The sequence below is a fragment of the Trichosurus vulpecula genome, chromosome 3, assembly GCF_011100635.1.
Source record: "Trichosurus vulpecula isolate mTriVul1 chromosome 3, mTriVul1.pri, whole genome shotgun sequence".
In the NCBI taxonomy this organism is placed as follows: domain Eukaryota; kingdom Metazoa; phylum Chordata; class Mammalia; order Diprotodontia; family Phalangeridae; genus Trichosurus; species Trichosurus vulpecula.
In genome coordinates, this window is record NC_050575.1 from 161,290,192 (window position 1) to 161,313,059 (window position 22,868).

Here is a 22,868-nt window from a genome sequence, read left to right on the forward strand (position 1 = left end):
AGGATAACAGAGAAAACAACATACAAGCCCCAGGCTCATCTTCCTGATCTTCCAGCCCGCCCCTCTGCTCCGAGATGCCAGGACATCTGGATGGATGCAGATTGCTGCTCCCAGCCCAACATCGACTCTTCCCTCTACAGACAGAAGCCTACACCCCGCTCCTTCACATACCTCTGGGCCTTTTTCCCATCCCTGCACAGTATCTGTGCAGGAATTCTGCTCAAGTAACATCTTCTAATCCCTCTGACTTTCCCCTTTCCCCTCTCAAATAAAACTTACTTCACATTTATTTTGTCTGATCATTTACATAACTGTTTTCTCTCCAGATAGGAGGGCAGGGATTATTTCCTGCTCGTCTTCGTGCCTTCACCTGCCACATTGCCTGCTTATCTGCAAATTGTCTTGAGCCACCAGGGCCTGCCTCCCTCGCCTGCCCATGAATCCTCTCCCTCTGTCTCATTCCCCAGGGGCTGGCACTCAGCTCCCTTCTCCACCCTTCTTCCACCAAGGCCAAGACCACACAGCATTCAAAGTGACTTTATTGACAAATCGCTTTGGTATTTGATCCAAGGACACTTTGTAACTCAAGGAAGGGGATACTGGTGAGTTAAAGGGATCCTTTCAGCTCTTGGGCTGATTGACTGACGAAGTCAGCTTCTGGGAAGTTTCCAGAGTTCTCCCCTTCATGGGAGGTGGCTGGAGCTCAACCTCCATCTGGGATGTACACGTGTTTGAAAGAGCTTCTGAATTTGCATGCCACTTCCTGGGTCAAAACGGGGATAGGATGAGGAGGTGGAGGCAGCTGTGGTAATCACTAGAAAGAACACTAGCTTTGGAGTCTGAGAATCTGGGTTTAAATCCTGGCTCTGCTACAGGCTGCCCATGTGGCCTTGGGCAAATCGCTTTGGGCCTCAGTTTCCTCATCTGTCAAATGAGGCAGGGTTGAACTAGATGATCTCTAAGGTCCCTTTTAGCTCCAAATCCCACAATTCAATGTCAGGGCATTTACCGTGGGACTCTGAGGCCTCATTTTCATCCCAGGGAACAGGGCTCTTCATACGAGGAATCTGTACTCCCAATACCGCATGGTAGCCATCGGCCCAGTCAGCCCAGGGTACGGGTATAGGCCCACAGCAAGGGAAACGTCAAGTCTAAACAACAGTAGCGTCAGATGCTGGGACATTTGGCCAGACCGGGTAGCCCTGGCAGCACTCTTGACCCCAGGGGACAATACCAGGGAAAGCTGGATGGGGTCCACAGTGAGATTTGACTTGCTATTCCCCTATGGAACCTTGGGAAAGTCATTTCCCCTGTATGACACTAACTTTCTTCATGTATAAAACATCTCTAATAGCCCTGCTAGCTTCAGTCCCATGATGCTGTGAGCTACACCTCCACAGACAGGGCTGCTGGCCCCAGGGCTTAGGAGCTTACCAAGAGAGCCTGCTGGTGGAATGAGCTGAATGGCTATGGCTGACTTGGAGTCAGGCAGACCTTGGTTCAAATCCCCACCCTTGAAACTTACTGGCTGTGGGAATTTGATGATGTGGGGCTGGTACGAGGCCTTTATCTGTATTCCTTGAAATCTCAGTTCTGAAGAGCACCCTGGGGCAAGTGGCTTCATTTCTCTAAGCCTCTGTTCCCTCACCTGTAAACTGGGGATGATAACACCCATAGTACCGACCTCACAGGGCTGCCGTGAGGCTCCAACTAGATGGAGCATGTAAAGCGCTCGTAGCACCACATAGGTCTAAGTTGTTACTGTTATTATAGGACTATGAACCAGGAAGGAGGTGCCCTCAACTGAAGGATTTGGTTTTCAGTTCAGATCATTCCCAGAGAACAAGGGATGGAGCTCTGCTGTAAAACCCTTGGACCTGATTAGGGAGGGTCAACAAATAGCCCAGTGAGGGAACAATTAATAGCAACGGTAATGATAACCAGCATTCTCATGGTGCCAGGTGCCGTGCTAAACACTTCACAAATATTATCTCGTTGGATCCTCACAACAAGCCTGGGAGGTAGATGCTAATATCAGCCCCTTTTTACAGATGAGGAAAGTGACAGGCAGAGGTTAAGTGACTTTACCAAGGTCAAGCAGCTAAGGAAGTGTGTGCAATACACCGGTCCCCTGTGCTCTGCTGATTCCTGGGCAATCTGAGAGGAATGCTGGATTCCTTGAAGTCCCAGGATAAAGTCAGAGGCCCTGGATTTGAATCTGGCCTCTTGCCACTTACTAGTTATGTGACCTGAGGAAAGTCACACTAAGCTTTTTAGTTCCTTATCTATAAATGGAGAGGGCTGCCCTAGAAAATTTAAGTTCCTTTCTTCCCTCTATGATCCTATGACTCTGGGGAGGGGGAAGGGAGAAGTTTTAAAAGCTGCCTGTCTTGCCTCTTACAGAGTTTTGCTCCCCAGTGGCCAAGAAGAGTCAATGAACATTCCCTGTCCCCTGCTCTTCTGGACCTTCCAGCCACCCATCTGACCTGCCTGCCAAGGAAAGCTACTGGGGCTGATGCTAATTCTCTGCTCTCCAAGACAAAAGCCGGGCATGAAACAGGAGCTGAGGAGATGGGGGTGGGGGGTGAGCATCAGAGCAGGCTTCCCAGAGGAGGTAACCTTGAGTTCTCCCCTGGTTGGAGTCAAATCCCACTATGCTGGTGAAGGGACACAAAAAAAGCTGTGCCCATTTTGACCTCTGTCTGACCCAGATTCAAGGTCACACTAAAGTTTCCTGATGCACCTCTTGATGAAGGGGGATAGAGATGGGAGAGGAAGCCAGAGAGGAGGGGACTCTGGCACCCTGGCCTCACCCCTGCCAGCCCCTCCTGCTACAGAATGCTAGCTCACTCAAGTCAATAGCTCCCGCCCCATCTCAGAAGCTCAGTTCCCTGCCCCCAGGACCTCCGGTACGCCGGGAGATAGCAGGGAGGGTCCAGACTAGGCCCTAGCACACCAAAGCACCGGCCTCCTCTGGACCCCAGTAGTGTCCACAAGTCCCCTTGGAATCCCAGAGGATTCCAAATTCAAGTAAATGTCCAACTTTCAAAAGTTCAAGGTAGGTTTCCTTAAAAACAGGAAAAAAAATAATTACTGTGGAAGTGGGGGGTGGGGGGGAAAGCATTCCTTCTTCCTCCCAGTTTGGTTCAGAGTTCAAAGGCTAGAGGGATGTCATGTATCAGAAACACACCAGTCCATCCACCCCATGGAGTATGAGAGCCTTCTATTTCCTTGGGCAGTAGGGCGGCCCAGGACACCAGGTTGTGCCACGCCCTGAGATAAGCAGCAAGATGTCCCAGCCCTGGGTCCACTGTCTGGATCTAGGAGGACTTGGCTATTCAGGAGACCTACTCACTCTGCCAGGAGGGATGTGTAAAGATGATAGACTTCTTTTTGGCCCAGCGGGAGAAAATAGCCTTCTCAGTGATGAATCGATGGGCACCCCGTGGTGCCTTCTCATGGACCAGGTAAGTGTGGCATTCATCCAACTTGCCCTTCTCAAAGTAGTGGTAAGGCACAGAGGGGGGTCTCTTCTCTCTGCAAGGGAGGTGAACAGCAGAACTCAATCAGGCAGAATTCAACCTTTGGCTGAGATGGACACTTGCCTCCACCCCTCGGCTGCCGCCACCACCACCACCACCACCACCACCACCACCACCATCATTATAAACAAACATTTGCTAAGCTGCTAATTATGTTCAGGGGCCTTGCCTTGGTGTTCTTGGAAATACTCAGAAATCTAAGATCTAGTCGCTTGCCTCAAGCGGCTGGCTTAGGAAGAAGGGACAGCTAAATGCCATATAATGTCAGACATGGTTTGGTTTTTTTTTTTTTTAACATGTTGGTCGGTTTTGCTGGAAATTTTTTTCTTCTTCTTCCTCTTTAAACTTTTTTATAAGGGATGGCTAAATGATGGGGATGAAAATACATACAAAAAGAAGCCCATATAGTAACTTACGCCTATGCCCTCCTATGTACCCAGAGCAAAGACGGAAGGAAAAACAACGCCCCTATGAAGACTGACCCTCACTGCAATGAGTGATTGGACTAGATAATACTTCCCTTGAGGACAAGGTTCATAATGTGGGGTCCACAGAAGGGGCTCTGTGGATCAATTTCAGCAGGGAGTCTATGAATTTGGATGAGTAAAAAAAAAATCACATCTTTATTTCAAAGGAATTCGGTTTCCTTCATAATCCTAAGTTCTTTATTTTATGCATTTAAAAATATGATTCTGAGAAGGGGTCCACATGTGCGCTGCCAAAAGGAATTCATGACACTGAGAAGATTAAGGATCCTTACATTAGGGAGAGTACGATCACAGGGGAACAACAAAGTAGGGGTAGGCTACTCAGACCTGAATTCCCCTCCAAGGTACTGAGACTAGACAAGCCCGCGCCCGCTTCATACCCTAGGAAAAATATCCTGGGTCCCAGGAAGTAGCAAAATGGCTGATAGGGCTTAAATATCTAGGTAAAACTGCTCTACTCCCTCCAAGAATGATTCCATCCTTGTGAGGCGTATAATGAATAAATAGTTCCTTTCCCTGAACCTTGAAAGAACCTACATAGATAAAGTGGAGGCCCTGACTTCTATTTTGCTATCATCCCCAAATAAATAGATTCAGCTTGTGAATGAGATGAGTAGCATATTCCAAGGGTTCTAGGCAATGACACAATTCAGCTGCCCTTTCCCAGGGTACCCTCTGCATCTCCCCACCCCCTCACCCTCCATAAGCGTACTCCCATATCCCTGGGAAAGGTACAATTTCTGTGCCGAGGGGAAATTCTAGCCCAAACGAACCTCCACCCAAAACTTCAGGTGCTAGGCAGGAGGCTTAGAGAACCCCAATGGGATTCCTGGGTAAGACACCCCCACTGACACTGCCTTTTCCCGTTAACTCCCCCCACACTGATACCTGCAATAGCTGTCGCTGACCATGCCATAGACTACAATCTGCTCACACAGCTCCATGGCCAGGATCATGGTGAACCACCCTGTGCTCAGGAAGGAGCCCGATTTCATCCTGAAGAAGGCAAAAACCATGCCACTTATCAGTACTGTCCTTCCTCCAAGACCTCCATCTTCCCAAACCCAAGGCTGCAAGCCGGCTAACCTATTACACTTGAACTGACCCCACCTCCGCCTATCTTACAGCCCACCTCTCCAGGGTTAATTACCTACCCTCTCCTTTTCAGGCCTTGTTCTCTGGTTCCTACAGACCACTGAGAAGCCAAGTCTCAGATCCAGAAAGGACTTTAGAGGTCACTGATTCCAGCCTCCTACGCAACCCCTCAATAGCAGGCCGGCAAAGGGTCCTGCAGTCTCTTCTTGACACTGATTCATGGTGCCATGGCAAGAGGACTAGGCCTGAAGCCAGGAAACCCACATTCAAATCCCAACTCTGACACTGGTGCAATCCTGAGCAAATCGCTGCCATCCTCCTGGCCTCAGGCTCATGGTCTAGTAAGTGTCCATACCTCCCTCCCTCACTGGATGTTGTTTTGTAAACCTTAAAATGCCAGGAAAATATGAATTCTTATTATTATGATTGAGACAGCCCACTCCACTGTAGGTCAAAAGCTCTGGTCAAAATCTGCCTCCCTGTAGTAACTCACATTGATAAAACACTGTCAAGATTTACAAAGCACTTTCCTCTTAACAATCCCGTGAGGTTAGGAGTAGCAGCATTATATGCCCCTTTCTATAGATGAGGAAAACTAAGAAAATGAGTGACTTGACCATGGCCACACAAGTAGTTAGAGCCAAGGTCTGATCCTAGGTCCCCTGACTCCCCACTCAACCACGTGGTCTTTGTCTAAATTCCCATTATATCATCCTAGCTCTCCCCTCTGAGGCTTTGTAGACTAAGTCTGATCCCAAGCTCCTCAAGCCCACTGGAGCCTGCTGGTAGCAGAGAGAGGGAAAACTTGGAGTAAGGGGCCATTGTGCTCACCGGTTCTTGCCCGTTTCATTCTGGAAGACCTCGTCACAGTAGGCCATCATGTGGTCAGTGAGGGTATAGAGCTGCACCCCAGGGTACATCTCCTTGACCTTCAGCAGGGTTCTGTAGGTGGAGCCTCCTTGGTCACGGTTCATGCGCTTCCCAGGACCCCAGACCACATACACAGTGTCTCTTGCTTGCTGGAAGAAGTATGACTGGTTGCGCAGCAGCAGGGGGACACTGGTATGGGACACCATACGCAAGGTACTTCGGTGGCCCACGTCTGCCTCATAGCCTGCTGTGGGTGCCTGGTTCATGCGCAGCACACACTCCGTCCCATCAATCTCTGGTCCCCAGCGAGAGCCAAGCATCTGACCGGAGCTAGAAACCAGGGCACAGCGGCGACAAAGCCTGTGGACCAGAGGCTGCAGAAGAAAGATTCAATAGGCAGGAGGAATCCTTCCAGGACCTGATCTGGTGTCCATCCAAGGCCAATGTAGCCTCTGGACACTTGGAGGAAGGTGGCAGTAAGAAAGAGGACTTGTAACTGGGAGCGGAGGACTGTAAACCCTGGCCTGCCCTCAATCTGACCAGTGACCTAGCCTCACGGGCCAAGACAGCTTTCTCAAGTCTTCTCTTACTTTCATTTCCTCAGACAATGACTTCTCCCCCACAACATCACTGTAAAATACGCAAAGAGACCTTATTTCCTTCAGTTCTTTTAGAATTATATCATGGGTGACATGCACAGCCAGAATCCAAGCCTTCTCTCCTTCTCAGTCCCCCACACTCATAAAATACCTGAAGAACTAGAGAGCGCAGCTGATCTCTCCAGAGGTCAAGAGGGGAGTAACTGACCTCAGATAATTAGTTCAGTTTAGCACTAAGAAGATTTCTCCTGTTTGTCAACCTCCATCCCTTAGGGGGAGAAGTACTGTGTTTAGTGGTATCTAACAATAGAGATAATGTATTTTACTACATCCAAGAAGAGAGATTTTATTTAAATAATCCCATAGTAGAGATAATTGTATTTCTTTAGAGTAAACAGCCAAAACATTATACTACTTCTCTTTCTCTGATACCCCTTGTCGCAGCATCTGGCAGAGAAATGGGCAAACAGGAGGTATCTGGAAGTCCTACCTTCTGGACTGAACTAAACTGTTCATCTGTCTTATTTTCATTGGGGCATAAGCTTCTAGAAGGGTGACAGAGATGAGGGTCCTGAGGCAGTATGGCTAAGAATCTCATGCTCCACACCCAGGTTTTCCTAAAGAAGCACGGAAGCGTTCCATGGAGTCAACCCACCTTGCCATCGGGCACACTGCTGTAACCCTGAAAGTGCAGGGGGCCAGGCACTGTGGGCCAGAGGCTCTCTCGACGTTGACTTGAGGTTAGGCATGCCTTCCAACACAGTTGTGTGCACAACTGATTGCAGAAAATGACATAGAGGACAATGAGGACCAAGAAGCACAGTGGGATAGAAAAGAGTCGGCCCTGGAGGGGAAAGAAAGGAAGCAGCAGTCAGCCGGAGCCGGGGGATGGAGGGAATCCCCTACTCCATGTTTTCTTAAGACTTTCCAAGCTTGAGATCATAGAGAGCACAAGAATCACAAGATCACGGAATCATCGTCTCACAAGATTTTAATCTCACTGAATGTGAGCAGTGCAGAATCTTAGAGTCGTGCAATGTTTCCTTTGGAAAGGACCTCGGAGGTCATCTAATCTAAAGCTCTGGCTCACTATAGGAATATCCTCTGGGCAATGAAGCAGCCTCTTTTCAAACACTTCGATTGACAAGGAGCCCCAGGCCTTAAAAATGACCCTATTCCTCTATTAGACAGCCTTAATTTGGTAGGATTAACATCTTCTATCAAGTCTATCTACCTCCTGCTAACATCCCATCTCCGGTCCTAGTAGTACCCTGGGAGGAAAGGAAGAAGGGAAAAAAGGAAGGAGAGAGTGAAGAAGGGAGGGAAGAAAGGAAGGATGGAAGTACGGAGGAAAGGAAGGAAGGAAACAAGTACCTACTATGTGCCTGGTACCGTGCTAAGTACTTTACAAACATTATCTCATTGGATCTTCACAACAACCCTGAGAGGTAAATGCTATCTGTTGTTTGGTTGTTGTTCAGTCATGTCTGACTCTCCATGACTGGTTTGCCATGCCCTTCTCCAGCTCATTTTATAGATGGAGAAGCTGAGGCAAACAGGGTTAAGTGACTTACCCAGGGTCACACAGCTAATAAGTGTCTGAGGCTGGATTTGAACTTGGGAAGAGGACTCTTCCTGACTCCAGGCCTGGTGCACCACTACTCTCCCCATTTTACAGCTGAGGAAACTGAGGCAGACAGAGGTTTAAGTGACTTGCCCAAGGCTCAAGCTATTAAGGGTATGAGGCCAGATCTGAACTCTCCAGGTCAAGAGCTCTATCCACTGCATGACCTAGCCGTCCCTGGTGCTACAAAGCTCATGCCTTCTCTTCCTCGACAGCCCTCTCCTCTTCCTTAGGCAGCTAAAGTGTTGATCTCAAAGTTCCAGTCACAGGAGCTTTTCTGAGAAAAACTGATAAGGCCAGGAATAGTTATGCAATCATCCCTGATCACTGGCTTAGCACTGGTACTTTTAAGTGCACACTCAGATCTTTATGACTCCAGATCCAGCAGTCTATCGACTACGCCACATTACAACCCCTTAACAAGCTAGGCCAGGGGTGAGGAACCTGTAGCCTCGAGGCCACGTGTGGCCCTCTAGGTCCTGAAGTGCAGCCCTTTGATTCACTCAGTCACTTGGGGACCTAGAGGGACACATGTGGCCTTGAGGCCACAGGTTTCCCACCCCTGAGCTAGGCTCTGACCTACCTTTCCAGGCTCCTTGTATACCACTTTCCTTTCTAGCACTGCCCACTGTAGCCAAACTGGCCCCCAGCTGTTCCCTGTACATCCTGTCCCACTTTCCATCACTGTGTTCACTGTCCCTTTGCATAGGTCATCCCCTTTACCTGGAATGCAACCTTTCCTCCTCTTAGAATTCCTAGCTACCTTCAAGGCTCACTCAAGTGGGTCTCTACATGTGGAATGCACTCCTTCCTCCAAAACACAACTCAGAAGCCACCTTCTACAAGGACATGGGCAGCACACTTTCAGGATGTGGAATGAGTCATGTATATTTTGTGGCATAGACTGTATGGGCATTTGTTTTGCTTGATTATGCATATTTGTTAGAAGGGTTTTCTTTTTCCTTTAGTCTTTAAAATTGGGGGGAGGTAGGAGAGAGAAGAAATAAATGTTGGTTGACTGAAAAATGAATTAGAATTTTTAAAAGAGAAGTTACCTTTTTACACAAGGCCTAATGTTCTCTCCTTCTTTAGTTACTTTATATATTCTTTATCTATGGACATGCCAGATCTCCTCAGGAAAAAGCATACTGCAAAAGCTGTTTTCTCTGTCTCTGAAACCTCAAAGTGTAGCAGCAAGCATTGTACACACAGAAGGAGCTCAATAAATGCTTTTTGAAATGCTGAGGTTTCACTTCATCCCCTGCAAACTGGCAAAAATGACCCAAAAAAACCCCTAATGTTGGAGGGACTGCAGAAAGACAGGTACTCTAATACATTGTTTATAGAGTTCTCCTGAATTGGTTCAATCTTGAATCCATCAAGAATTTATTAAGCGCCCAGCCACTGGGAATGAAAATACAATGAATGAAATAATTCTCCACTCAGAGAATTTATATTCTAATGGAAGAGACAAGAAATGCATAAAATATGGAATAAACATAAAGATAATAAATACAAAGTTAAACTAAGAAAGGAAGGGAGGGCAACTAGAGGAGAGGCCAAAGGAAGGATAAGGAAAGGCTTCGATAGCTAGGTGGTAATAACGCATAGAGTGCTGGGCCTGGAATCAGAAAAAACTGAGTTCAAATTGAGCCTCAGACACTTCCTAGCTGTGTGACCCTGGGCAAGTCACTTAACCCTGTTTGCCTCAGTCTCCTGATCTGTAAAATGAGCTGGAAAAGGAAATGGCAAACCACTCCAATATCTCTAACAAGAAAACCCCAAATGGGGTCACGAAGAGTCAGACGTGACTGAAATGAAAAACAGTGATGACAACAAAGAAAGTGGAACCTGAGCTGCATCTTGAAGGGAGAGAGAATCTATAAGGCAGTGATAAGGAGTGTATTCCTAGAACTGGAAATGGGAAGTGCCATGTATCAAGAACAGAGAAAAGAATTTGGAACTACGCTGGAAAACTGATGAAATTATTCCTACCCTCTGATCAATGATCCCACTCTCCAGCACTTATCCAACCAAAGGAGGTCAAAAACAGAAAACAAGGTCCAATGAACACCAAAATATTCATTACAACACTTATCATGCTAGCAAGGAACTGGGGGAAAAGGTAGGCATCCATCCCATTAGGGAATGGCTGGCCCATAGTAAATGGAGGGAATGGATTATTATTGTGAAAATGAAAATGAGGAATTCAAAGAACTATAAAAAGATTTTTATGAACCAATGAGGAATGAAACATACACATAATGACTATCACTGAGTAACAGAAAAAAATCAGTAAAGGTCCTGGAGACTAGGATGATAAAATATCTCTCTTCTCTTCAAAGACAGGTAGGGAAGTTGGGGCAGAAAAGTGCATATATATATCACATCAGTATTTTGTTACTAGGAGGGTACAATTGGGGAAGAGCCTAAATCCAGAAATAACTATGATTTAAAAAACAAGAGGTATCAATAAAACTTATTAATTTATAAAAGAATCAATGTTTGTTGAACTGAATGTGAATAGTTGGTTCTTTTGTGTTATGGGGCCAGCTTCCCTGGGTCTTTGGGCCTCCTCGACTCCTCTGCCAACCCTTACCTCTACACTTGCCCGAAGGATGAGATCTGGGTCAGCGATAGCAAATGGGTAAGAAAAACAGAAGGATGGAAAGAGAGGCACGGCAAACATCGAGAAATGGCTTGAATAATTGAAACCTGCTGGTCTTGTCCACGACTAAATGTGGAAAGTCATTAGCAAATGATTTTTAAATTATCTGCAGGGCCACAATAAGCAATAAACATTTCCTGAACACATAGATTAATTAAACTGGTGTGGGAAAAAGACACAGAATTTGGCCTCAGGAGCCTGGTTTCAAATCCTGGATCTGCTTGCTGCTCCCTGTGTGACCTTAGGCAAATCAAATCACTGAACCACTAGTAGGGGAAGGGGACTTCTATTTAGGCTCATAGGGCAGCTAGTGGTACAGCAGATGGAACATCGGTCCTGGAGTCAGGAAGAGCTGAGTTCAAATCTAGACTCAGAGTAATTACAGACTAGCTATATGACCCTGGGCAAGTCACTTAACCTCTGTTTTCTTTTATCCATGGGAAAAGGAAATGGCAAACCACTCCAGCCAAGAAACTGCCAAGAAAATCCCAAACGGGGTCAGAAAGAGCCAAACACGACTGAACAACAACCACAAAAAGGATTATGAGCCGGAAGGAACCTTGGAGGTCATTCTAGTCTAGTCCTCTCATATTATGAATCAGCAAGCTGAGCCTTAGAGAGGTTAAAGGACTTGACTAAAGGCCACACAGATAAGCTGGGACTTGAACCCCAGTCCTCTGATACCAGATATGATATTTTCTTTGTTTCCACTTCTGAAAAATTAGGGTGTCAGACTAGATGAGCCCTAAAGACCCTTCCAGCTGTAAATCCTATTACCCCTAGAAGTATTCCTGTTATCTTCAAAGACAGCACACTGAAGCCTCCCTCCACCCCCTCCTCACCTCCCACTAAGGACAGAGCAGGGTTAAAACCACTCCTCTTCCTATCTACGGGTGTGTCCCTTTAGCTAAACTGCCGGATGTACTGACAAGCCAGCTGCAGGAGATAAAATAAGTTCAGTGACCTCTCCCTCCTTTCATACAACACCTAAAAATAACCTTCCCCAACTTCCCCCTCCTCCCACTAAGGGAGAGAGCATTCAGAGCTAGAAGAAGCCAGAAGGATCATCTCCAATCCAAACCCCTCAGTCCAGAGAGGTGGTGGTCCTGGAGGCAAAATCAGAATTTGAACTCAGGTCTCCTGAATTCAAATGCGATGCTATATCACATTTATACCACATTTCTTCCCAGGATCCCTTAACTCTAGAGATAGCCTGCTTTGGGGAGTGGGTCTGGCTCTTTGGCCCAGCACAGAATCACAGAACCTGGAATGTCAGTGATAGCAGGGGCCAGGCTGGGGGTCAGGAAGACTCCGGTTATGGGTAAACCCTGGGCAAGTCACTTAGCTTGTTTGCCTCAGTTTCCTCATCTGTAAAACAGTGATAACCATTGTGAGAATCAAAGGAGATGAAAATTATAAAGGGTTTTTAGCATACTGCCCAGCACATAGTAAGTGCTATATAAATCTTAGCTATTATTATTATTACCTACAAGGAAATCAACTTTTTGGGGGGCCATGTGCATTACGATGAAGCCTATTGACATCTCAGAATAATGTTATTAAATGCATTAAATGGACAACATTAAATGGATGACAAAGGCAACCAATTTTGTCTGAAACACAGTCATTGGGGTATTTAATTTATCAAAAAAAAAAAAAAACCTCGGGGCAGCTAGGTGGTGCAGTGAGTACAGCGCCAGCCCTGGAGTCAGGAGGACTTGAGTTCAAATTTGACCTCAGACACTTGACATACTTACTAGCTGTGTGACCTTGGGCAAGTCACTTAACCCCAATTGCCCTGCCTTCCTCCCTCCAAAAAACAAAAACAAAAACAAAAAAAACCTCAAGTAAAGTACCCTTGATCAAGCCAACGCCGTTGGTTTTCCAGAGGAAAAAAAGAAACAATGCTGGGAAGGAACTGACCTGCCCATGGTGAGAAAAGTATTAAGGATTTGAATCTAAGTCTTCCCACTCCCGATTTGGCCCACGTTCCCGTGACACAGGAAAATTGCTTCTATGATCTCTAAGGATATTTTCAAACTCTTAAGATCTAAGAGTCTAAATAATGCATTTATTTAAGTTTGGGAGCAGAACAAAGCCCTATTGTGAGTATATCTGCTCTACCATGATGAACGTTTTAGTTTAACCTTGAAGGTACTGAGAATAACTAGGGCCATGATGCCACAGGGGCTGTGGAGAGAAGAGGGACTTCCCCTTGACCTTTGAAATATCTTTCACTTTTCCCTCTTGTTGATTGCTCAGTGATCAAGTCTTGTTTACAGTCTTAAAGAATTGCCTGGAGAGGTGGGCACAGAGAGGTTGACTGGCCCCGGGTCCCATAACCAATCCACATCTTCCTGACTCTGAGGGAGGTTCTCCATCCACTATGCTACAAGTGGTACTTGACCCAGTTTATGTGAATCTCTGCCTCCATCCACACAGGTCCCTTCACCATCCCTCTGAACATAACTGGCGCACCCTGGGACTTTTACTCAAGCTGTCCCTTATCTAACAGAACCCTTCTTTCTGACTCTTCACCCTTCAGAAGTCATCATGCCCTCTATGAACTGGTAAGTCTCATCTCTTCTAGGAAACCTTCCCAAACTGCCCTGGACACATCTCTTGAGTATCTGTAGCACTTATTGGTTGGATTAATCAGTGGGTACTAAATGATGAGTTGAAAGCCATCGATTATACACAATCCTAACTTACCCCAAATGGACCATAATGTCCTAGATAGCAGGGGCCTATCTTATACATACATGGATACTGAGAACAGGGCCTGCCAGACAGAAAGATAGATAGATACACAGGTAAATCAAGATATAGACAGACAAAGCCTGCAGTAAATGTTCATTAAATTGCTATTTATAATCATAAACTAATCTCTAGGCTCTTTTAAAACAAAGGAATTCAAAAGAATAAATTCTAGTCCTTACTGTATGATCCTGGGCAACTGACTTTTATCTGAGCCTTAGGGGAAATCAGGAAAGCTGGACTGAAAGAAAGATTAGTTCTGACTGTGAAAGGCCTATTCCAGTCAGTCTCACTGTACTTAGCAAACGGCTCATTTAGAGTCAACATGTCAGGTTGTCATGGCAATCTCGAGTTTGTGGGGCTCCAGGCCATATCCCCTAGCCATCTCATTCATGAACAAGCTACCACATCCAAGCTATCATATGTAGTCACTCGGGACCAGGTGTTCCCAACCTTTGGCTGCTGCTAATTTGGATTAAATGATCTCTAAGATCCCTTCCGAACTCTAAATTCTATAGGATACAGGTTCCTTTGATTATTCCTGCTGTTAATTTCCTAAATGGCCAAAAAAGAATCCTGATCAGTTACTTCTATTTTGTCTAATGTCTTACAATCACTGAGACCATGAATTAGTTAGCCTAAGTCACTGACTGGAAGGTGAGTTAAGAGACGTTAATGAGCAGGAACAAGGTGCTAACTACGTTCCCCTTCCCACTGAAAATCCCCAAGGCCCCAGTAGGGAAACAGCCTGATAACACCAACTAGGTAGGAAGAAAAGAAGGAAGGAAGGAAGGAAAGAAGGAAACAAGGAAGAAGGGAGGGAGAGAGCAAAGGAGACAAGCATTTAAGTGACTACTATACGCCAGCCACTATGCTACTAAGTGCTTTTACAAATATTATCTTACTTGATACAATAATGCTCTAAGTGTTCCTATTATAACTCACTTGACAGTTAAGGAAACGGAGAGCAGGGTCACAAAGCTAGTAAGGGTCTGAGGCCTATTTTGAACTCACGTCTACCTGAATCCAGGCCTAGCACTCTATCCACTTTGCCACTTAGTTGTCTCTAAGGCAGTCTAAGGAAAAGTTTGGTGTTTGACCAGCAGATTTAGGTCAGTCATTTAGGGACCCCCAGCTTCATGCTGAAGAGCTCCGTCCTTGGAGCCAGAACACTGGATTTCTAATACCAGTCTAGCACTTAGTGGCTGTGTGAATTGGAGAAAAATCCTTTACCCTCTCTGAGCCTCACTGAGCTCAGGCATCCATAAAATCCTTGCCCTGCTTCCCTCCCAGGGTCATTGTGAGGATCAGATGACAACATATGTCAAAGCAACCTAAAGCACAATAGAAATGGGAGCTACTGTTATTAATAACAACAGCAATGGTGGTAGCCCTTGCCTCTCCTCCTAACCAGGCCCTTCTCCCAGAAGACAAAGGCTGGGTATGGTTTATGGAAAGAGTGCCGCTGGGGAGTCAGAGGCCCTGGGTTCTGGCTGTGCTATTACTTACTTCCTTTGTGACCCTCCCCTTCTCTGGGCCTTGGTTCCTGTTTGTAAAATAGGGGGGTTGGACTAAATGGTCCCTCAGCTCCAGATCTATGTGATTCTACACATTCCCTGGACCAAAGGTTTTCCCATGGACCCCCTTTTGGCAGCATGGTGAAGTTTATGGTCTCTTTCTCTGAATTTCATAAAAAAAATCATAACGGAAGGAAAGAAATGCTCACTTTCAGTTAGAGGCTAGTGAAAATGAAAATGCAAATTTTTTTCCCCATCCAAGTTCGCAGATCGAAGGTTAAGGACTGCTCTGCGAGCCTGACCCCATCTCTCTCTTCCGCTCGGTCCCATTTTCCGAGGGACAACAGCGAGGCCCCACCATCGGGGGCCACTAAGCCTCGGTCTCCCCGCACTCCCCCTGCCCCTTCTTCACTCACCGCCGTCTTCATTCTTTAACCTCTTAGCCGCTGCAGCTCTTCCTTCTCCTCGGAGACAATCGGTCTGAAAGGGATCCCGGGAGAAAGTCGGTGTGCGGCGGCCACGCCCCCGCCTCCTGGGGGGCCGGAGCGGGTCTGGACTTGGGGGGAGGGGGTCCTCCCCGAGGGGCCGGGGGCTCCTCCCCCGCCCGCTCTGGGGATGGGGTCATCCAGGATGGATGAAGGGCGGCTCCCTGAGCCCAGGTCCGGGAGCGGGGGAGGGGGGACGCGAAAAAGAGGGGGGAGTTTAGCTCTCGCTCCCCCCCTCCCGGCCCACCTGTTCCCCTTCGCCCCCTGCGGCGCTCCCCCTTCCGGAGCTGGAGTTCTCTCCCCGTCGGAGGAGAGGTCGCCCCCCCCCCCCCAGGAGGAGGGATCCCCGCCTCATCTCCATCCCTATCCCCATCCCCATCCTCCAGGCGCGTACCCGGCAGACGAGCGGGAGCAGGGGGCAGGACGGCGCGCCGGCCGCCGAGCATCGGCTGCTGGGCGCAGCTCCATCGCCGAGGCCGCTCCGCAGCCGGGGGAGGCGTCCTGGAGGGCCCGGGGGGCCGGGGTAGCCGGGGAGCCGCAGAGCTGGGGCCGCAGCTGCGCCGAGAGGGGAAGGGGCGGAGGGAGGCCGGGTCCCGCGCGGGCCTCGCCCCGCCCCCTGCTCCCGCCCCCGGGGGCCTTCCTCCCCACCCCCACAGCCCAGCGCGGCTCTGCTGTGTGACCTTGGGCAAGTCGCTTTACCTCTCCGGCTGTCTCTCCTCCGGCCCGCAAACATCCCTCGGCTCGGTGAATAATTGTGAGGTCACCCGCCCGGCAGGCCCTGGCTCTCCCCAGCCTGCCGCCATCCGGTCCGGTTTCCTGAGGCTCTGCCCCGCCTATCTCCAACTCCCCTCCCCTCCTCTCCCCCCACCCCCCTCCACTCCTGAGCAATCGCGGCAGGAAGCTGATGATGCTCGGCGGCTGCAGCCAGCCCCTCTTCTGCGCCTCCCCCAGCACTCCTGACCACCCCCACCCCCTCCAGTGCCGAGGAAGCGGGGCAGGAAGCTAAGGATGCTCGGCGTGGGCAGCCAGCCCCCTCCCCTTCCCCGTCACCCCACCCCCACCCCAACCTCGGAGAACGGGGCTCGCGTCTTCCCGGCATTTCCTGTTGCAGCAGCCGAGCTGGGCATTCTTTCTGGCTTTCTTACCGCCCCCCACCAAGGCCACGCCGTGCCCCCAGTCTGCTCTCGGCCCTGCATTAATAGCCAGCGAGCAGAAGAGGCCAGAGGCGCCACCCCCACCCCCGGGCCCAGGCCGAACCCACGACGAGGCTGCCTCGGGCTGTCAGCGCCGCAAGGGAACGTGGAACTCACTCCCCTACAAAGCAGGGGCCCGGGGCCACCCAACGGGAACTAAAGCCGCCCGACAGCCGCCCTCCGCTGCCCCGCACTGACCCTGCGCAGACGCCTTCCTTCGCTGTTCGGTCCTTTTTCCCGGTCGTGTCCCACTCTCCGCGACCCCATGTGGGGTTTTCCTGGCAGAGATGCTGGAGGGGTTCGACATTTCCTTCTCCAACTCATTTTACAGATGAGGAAAATGAGGCAAACAGGGTGAAGTGACTTGCCCAGGGTCACACGGCTAGGACGTGTCTGAGGCCGGATTTGAACTCAGGGAGAGGAGTGTTCCTGACTCCAGGACCGGCCCTCTGCCCCACCTACCCGCCCGAACCCCCTTTCTATCCTCTGCCTATTGGAGTTAAGCAGTGCTGGAGCTATTATCACCATCTTACAGACGAGGAAAGTGAGGCCAAGACGTCCTGCTCCTTCTCCCAAGCAGATTCCATCTGACAGGCCGCAGGGCCAGGGGGTTTGCCAAATGTATTCCCCTGGACAGAGTGGGTCTCCTCCCTAAATTCGCACGGGGATTGGTGAAAGCTGTCCAGGCCACCTGTGCATTTCACCAAACACTCCAGCACTTCCTTTGAAAGGACGGAATCCAGGGGCCATGGTGACCATTTAGTACAACTCCCTCATTGTACAAATCAACTGAGGCCTCAGCGTTCCTGGGTTCTCAAAAACCAAGCTTTAAACCCAGCTGGCTCTGGAGCTCACAGATTGGCTCATAGAGGGCTCCTTGCCCTCCTAGCACATTGTGAATGTAAATACTAAATAGTAACTGCTTCTCTTTTGGCCAGGAGCCCTGAGGGTCTTCCCTTCCCAGTTCAATTTTTTTTTTTTTGAGTTTTGGTTAAAGGGACCATCCCTTGATTAACTTCTTAAAGAGGTCTATTCGCTGAATGAGCGTTATCTCCCTCAAAGTGAGCACCTGAAAGGGCCAGGGTCTCCCGATGCTTCCTGGGCCATCTCCAGTCATCCTGGTGAATATCAGGCCACTGGACCCAGATGGCTCTCTGGAGGAGAAAGTGAGGCTGGTGACCTTGCACAGCCCTCCCTCACTCAAATCAAAGTCATGCCATCATATACCCATGCCACGGTCCTCTTCGAGAACAAAGGACAAACATAACAACTGAAGCCTCAGAGAGGAATAATGATTTGCCTAGGATCACACAGAGTTAAAGGTGGTTCAAGGACTAATACCAATAATATTTCACATTTCTATAGCACTTTCAGGTTTGCAAAGTGATTTCCTCAATGATTTTTTTAGGTCCAAAATATTATTCCCATCCTAACAGCTGAGGAAACTAAGACTCAGAGATTGCTAATGTGACTTGCCCACAGGCAGATAGGTAAGGACTGAAAGAGATTGAAACACAGGTCTTCCAGTACCAAGGCCAGTGTTCTTTCCATCCAGTACAGTCTTTCTAATATTATCTCTTAAGCTAGGCTTGAAACCATGCCACAGGAGAACTGGTTGAAGGCACTGGGGATGTTTAGACTGGAGAAGGCCCAAATCTGGCTACACGTTGCTGAGTCAAGAGCAAGGCATTGACTTGTCTTGAATGCCTATCCTGGCAGGCCTAGGAGACCTTGGCCATATTTCACTCCTCTAGGCCTCAGTTTCATTGGATCATAGATTTAGAGCTGGAAGAGACCTCAGAGAACATCAAATCTAACTCTCCTCCCACCCCTTATCCTTTTACAGACTGAGGAAATTAAGTGAGCTTGCCCAAGGTCACCCAGTCAACAAATGTAGGAAGCAGGATTTGAATTCAAGTCTTTCTGACTCCAAGACCAGCACTCTACCCACTGTTTTTAACTAATTTGTAAAATGAGAGGATTGGACAAGATAATCTCTAAGGCCCCTTCTGGTCTCTACCTCAGGCAATTTTTTCTTTCCAAACAGACCCTCTGCTCCACTGTTGAGTTCCTACCAAGGCCCACTGTCAGCTGGTTGCTGACCCCCATCTCTCTACCCCTGCTGGAGGTATCCCAGAACCCAACCCCACTGAACCCACTATCTTCTTGATAAGAGACTGTTTGCCCTACTCCCCAAGGTCCCCATCAGTATCAGCTCTGATACTTTCTCTGCCTAATACTATTTGGCTTTTCCATCTGTCATGACTATGAACATTCTTTTGTTTCACCTCATCTAATTAGAATGTAAACGGCTTGAGAGCAGGGGCTGTCACCATTTTCTGTCTGAATCCTAAATACTTAGCACAGTCCTTAATAAGTGCTTTTCTGTCCCATTCCACTTTTGACTCCAGACTCGGTAACAGCTGGGAATCCAGGGGACAGAGCCTCTGGCCACACCCAAAAAGGATAGGGCAGGCCCATATCAATGGAGGCTGTAAAAAGTTGAGGGGGGGAAGGGAAGGGAAGGGGACCATAGGATTGTTTCTTAAGAGGTATACATGGCTATACCTTGGTACAAAGCCATGCCTTCTCATCAGTGCTCAGCCCTCTCCCAACCTAATCCCCAGTTACTGGGGCATAGAGAGGAGGCTGAGTGCATTTTAAAATAACTCTTATTAAGGGCTGAAACTAACTCCTAAACCTTTTGGCAAAAGAAAATCCTCCCCTCCCCTCCCCTCTCCCCAAACTGCCTGTGTGTGACCATACCAGTCACACCCTCAGCATGACCTTGTCTGTAAAGACTAACTAATGGTTACTCACAATTCCAGTCAAATCTCTTCCTCTTTCGAGGTGGGGTGTTTCCAGAAGTTTCTCATTTTAATCTGCCCAGATCATTTGTCAGCCAGTCACAAACTCTCAGAGTCAAGAAGGCCCTCAGGCACCATCTCAGTCTAACCCATATGAGAATGAGAATCCTTTCTATAACATAGCTGACAAGCGGTCCCCCAGTTTCCATTGAAGACTTCCCTCCAGTGGGGGAGAATCCATTGCCTCTTGAAGCAGCCCATGCATTTCACTTTGGGATGGAGCTAATACTCATTAATGCTTTTTTCCTGACACGGAACCTAAATCTTCCTCACTTACTCCTCCTCCTACCTTCTGCTGTCAAACAGGACCATGCTAATCCTCCCAGTAGCAATTCTTCAAATACCTGAAAATAGCTCTCATGCTCTTTCAAGTTTTTCCGCTCTAAGCTAAGTATCCCCAGTTCCTTCAGCTGACCCTCCTGACTTTGCAGGAGAGTTAATTTCTTTAGCATCCTGGTTGCCCTTTAGGCCAGTGACAGCCTTCCGAAAATGTGACACTTCACATGAAAAAATGCTCTAAATCACTATTGATTAGAGAGATGCAAATCAAAACAATCTGAGGTACCACATCACACCTATCAGATTGACTAACATGACAAAGCAGAAAAATGACAAATGTTGGAGAAGATGTGGGAAAGTTGGAACACTAATTCATTATTGGTGGAGTTGTGAGCTGATCCTACCATTCTGGAGCACAATTTGGAACTATGCCCAAAGGGTTATAAAACTGTGCATACCCTTTGACCCAGCAATACCACTTCTTGAGCTGTATCCCAAAGAGATCATAAAAATGGGAAAAGGACCCACATGTACAAAAATATTTATAGTAGCTCTCTTTGTGGTGGCCAAAAACTGGAAATTGAGGGGATGCCCATCAATTGGGGAGTGGCTGAACAAGTTGTGATATATGAATGTAATGGAACACTATTGTGCTACAAATGAAATGATGAACAGGCAGACTTCAGAAAAACCTGGAAAGACTTACATGAACTGATGCTGAGTCAAGTGAGCAGAGCCACGAGAACATCATACACACTAACAGCCCAAGTGTTTGATGACTGACTTTGATAGACTTAGCCCTTCTCAGCAATGCAAGGACCTAAAACAATTCCAAAGGACTCTTGATGGAAAATGCCATCCACATCCAGAGAAAGAACTATGGAGTCTGAATGCAGAGTGAAGCAGACTATTTTCTTTTTTGTTTTGTTTTGTTTTCTTTCTCATGGTTATTCCCATTCATTCTGATTCCTCTATACAACATGACTAATGCGAAAATATGTTTAATAGAAATGTATGTGTAGAATCTATGTTAGATTGCATGCCGTCTTGGGGAGGAAGGATGGGAAGGAGAGAAAACTATGGAAGTGAATTTTAAAAAAAATGGTAACATGGAGAAAAAAACCAAAAATGTGACACATACAACTGAATACAGTACTCCAGATGTGATCTGTCCCTGGCTTCTTTCAGGAATCATCAGGTATTGTCTTCTACACAAAGCACCCACACACACACCCCGACTCTTTGCTGCTGTTCTCCCTACCAATATCACCTTGTATCTATTTTGCACATATATGCATATATGTATATATACATATATAAAATATATACTTACATGTTTTCGTGTCTCTTCCAGTATGGTATAAGTATATTTCACTTTTATGCTTATAGACCTAGTGGCTAGTACAATGATAGGTACATAGTAAGTTTGATAAATGCTTGTTGATTGATTGATCCAACCAAAAGCACAAAGAAAGAGCGGTCAGGAAGGTGGGGAAGAACCAAGAAACAGCAATGTTCCAAAAATGGAGAGAGAGAAAAGAGTTTCCAGGAGAGGTGAGTCCACAGTAACAAAGGCTGCAGGAAATCAGGAAGGATGAGGATTGAGAAAAGCCTATTGAATTTGGCAACTGACTTTGGAGAGAGCAAGGAAGAAAGCACTTTGTAAGCAGTATATAAATGGGGGCTGTTATTATCTTTCAGTATAGAGAAGTCCTAATGAGAAAACTCCTATCAATGCATTTAGTCACCTTCTCTACAACTAATGGTCTTAATTGCCTAAAGCACTGAGAAATTAAATGACTTGCCCAGGGTCACACATCCAGGACCTTGAATCTAGATTTTATTGGTTTCCAGCACCAATGGAGTGAAACAAGTCTGTGTCCTTGCTCCCACGCTTTTTTTTAACATGTTTTCAGCCATGTTGTCAAATGCTTTCAATGATGATGAACAAGGCATCAAGGTCAGCTACCGCACTGATGGTAAATTCTTCAACTTAAAAGTCTGCAAGCCAAGACCAAAGTGGAAGGAGAGCTGGTACATGATTTTCTGTTTGCAGATGATTGTGCACTCAGCGTAGCCTCTAAAACTGAGACGCAACAAAGTATGGATCAATTCTCTGCTGCTTGTGTTAATTTTGGCCTAACAATTAACACCAAGAAAACACAGGTGCTCCATCAGCCACCACCAGGGAAGTTTTGAATGCTGTGGATAAGTTCACTTACCTTGGTAGTGTCCTTTCCAGGGATCCACACATTGACAATGAGGTTGACGCACGCATTGCCAGAGCTAGCTCGGTGTTTGGGAGGCTCCGAAGGAAAGTGTGGAAGAGGTGTTAGACTGACTACTAAACTGAAGGTCTACAGAGCTGTGGTGCTGACCTCATTGTTGTATGCCTATGAAATCTGGATAGTATGCCCTGAAACTGCATTGCTTCCATTTGAATTGTCTTAGGAAGATTCTGAAGATCACCTGGCAGGATAAGGTACCAGACACTGAGGTCCTTACTTGAACTAAACTGCCAAGCATTCAAACTCTGCTTCAGAGAGAGTGCAATTCCGATGGACTGGCCATGTTGTTCAAATGCAAAATGCACACTTGCCAAGAAGACTATTTTATGGAGATATCACACAGAGTAAATGTTCAAATGGTGGTCAGAAGAAGCGATAAAAGGACACACTCAAGGTCTCTCTTAAGAACTTTGGAATTGATTATGTGATGTGTGAGACACTGGCACAGGACTGCTCGGTATGGTGTGCCCACATCAGAGAAGGTGCTGTGCTCTATGAGCAAAGCAGAATTGAAACAGCTCAAAGGAAACACAAGATGCTCAAGTTTAGAGTATCCACCTCAAACGTTCACAAGGACTATTTGTGCCCAACCTGTG

The 22,868-nt window shown here is 47.4% G+C and overlaps 1 protein-coding gene across 1 annotated transcript; it reads right to left on the reverse strand.

Moving 5' to 3' along the window:
• Positions 1-521: 521 nt before the first annotated feature.
• ST6GALNAC4 (ST6 N-acetylgalactosaminide alpha-2,6-sialyltransferase 4) lies at positions 522-16,225 on the reverse strand. Its single transcript, XM_036752412.1, has 6 exons — positions 16,040-16,225; positions 15,577-15,640; positions 7,250-7,438; positions 5,957-6,369; positions 4,919-5,026; positions 522-3,537 (listed from the first exon to the last, which is right to left on the reverse strand). Exons 2-6 carry the CDS (start codon positions 15,586-15,588, stop codon positions 3,348-3,350), a joined length of 912 nt encoding a protein of 303 aa, XP_036608307.1. The 5' UTR covers positions 15,589-15,640; positions 16,040-16,225; the 3' UTR covers positions 522-3,347.
• Between the last annotated feature and the right edge of the window lie 6,643 nt (positions 16,226-22,868).

Coding starts and splice junctions, on each gene's coding strand:
- ST6GALNAC4 (XM_036752412.1), bottom strand. Junction 6,370..7,249: donor GCAGTGTGCCCGATGGCAAG/GTGGGTTGACTC, acceptor TTTCTTCTGCAG/CCTCTGGTCCACAGGCTTTG. Junction 3,538..4,918: donor GTCAGCGACAGCTATTGCAG/GTATCAGTGTGG, acceptor CCTCCCTTGCAG/AGAGAAGAGACCCCCCTCTG.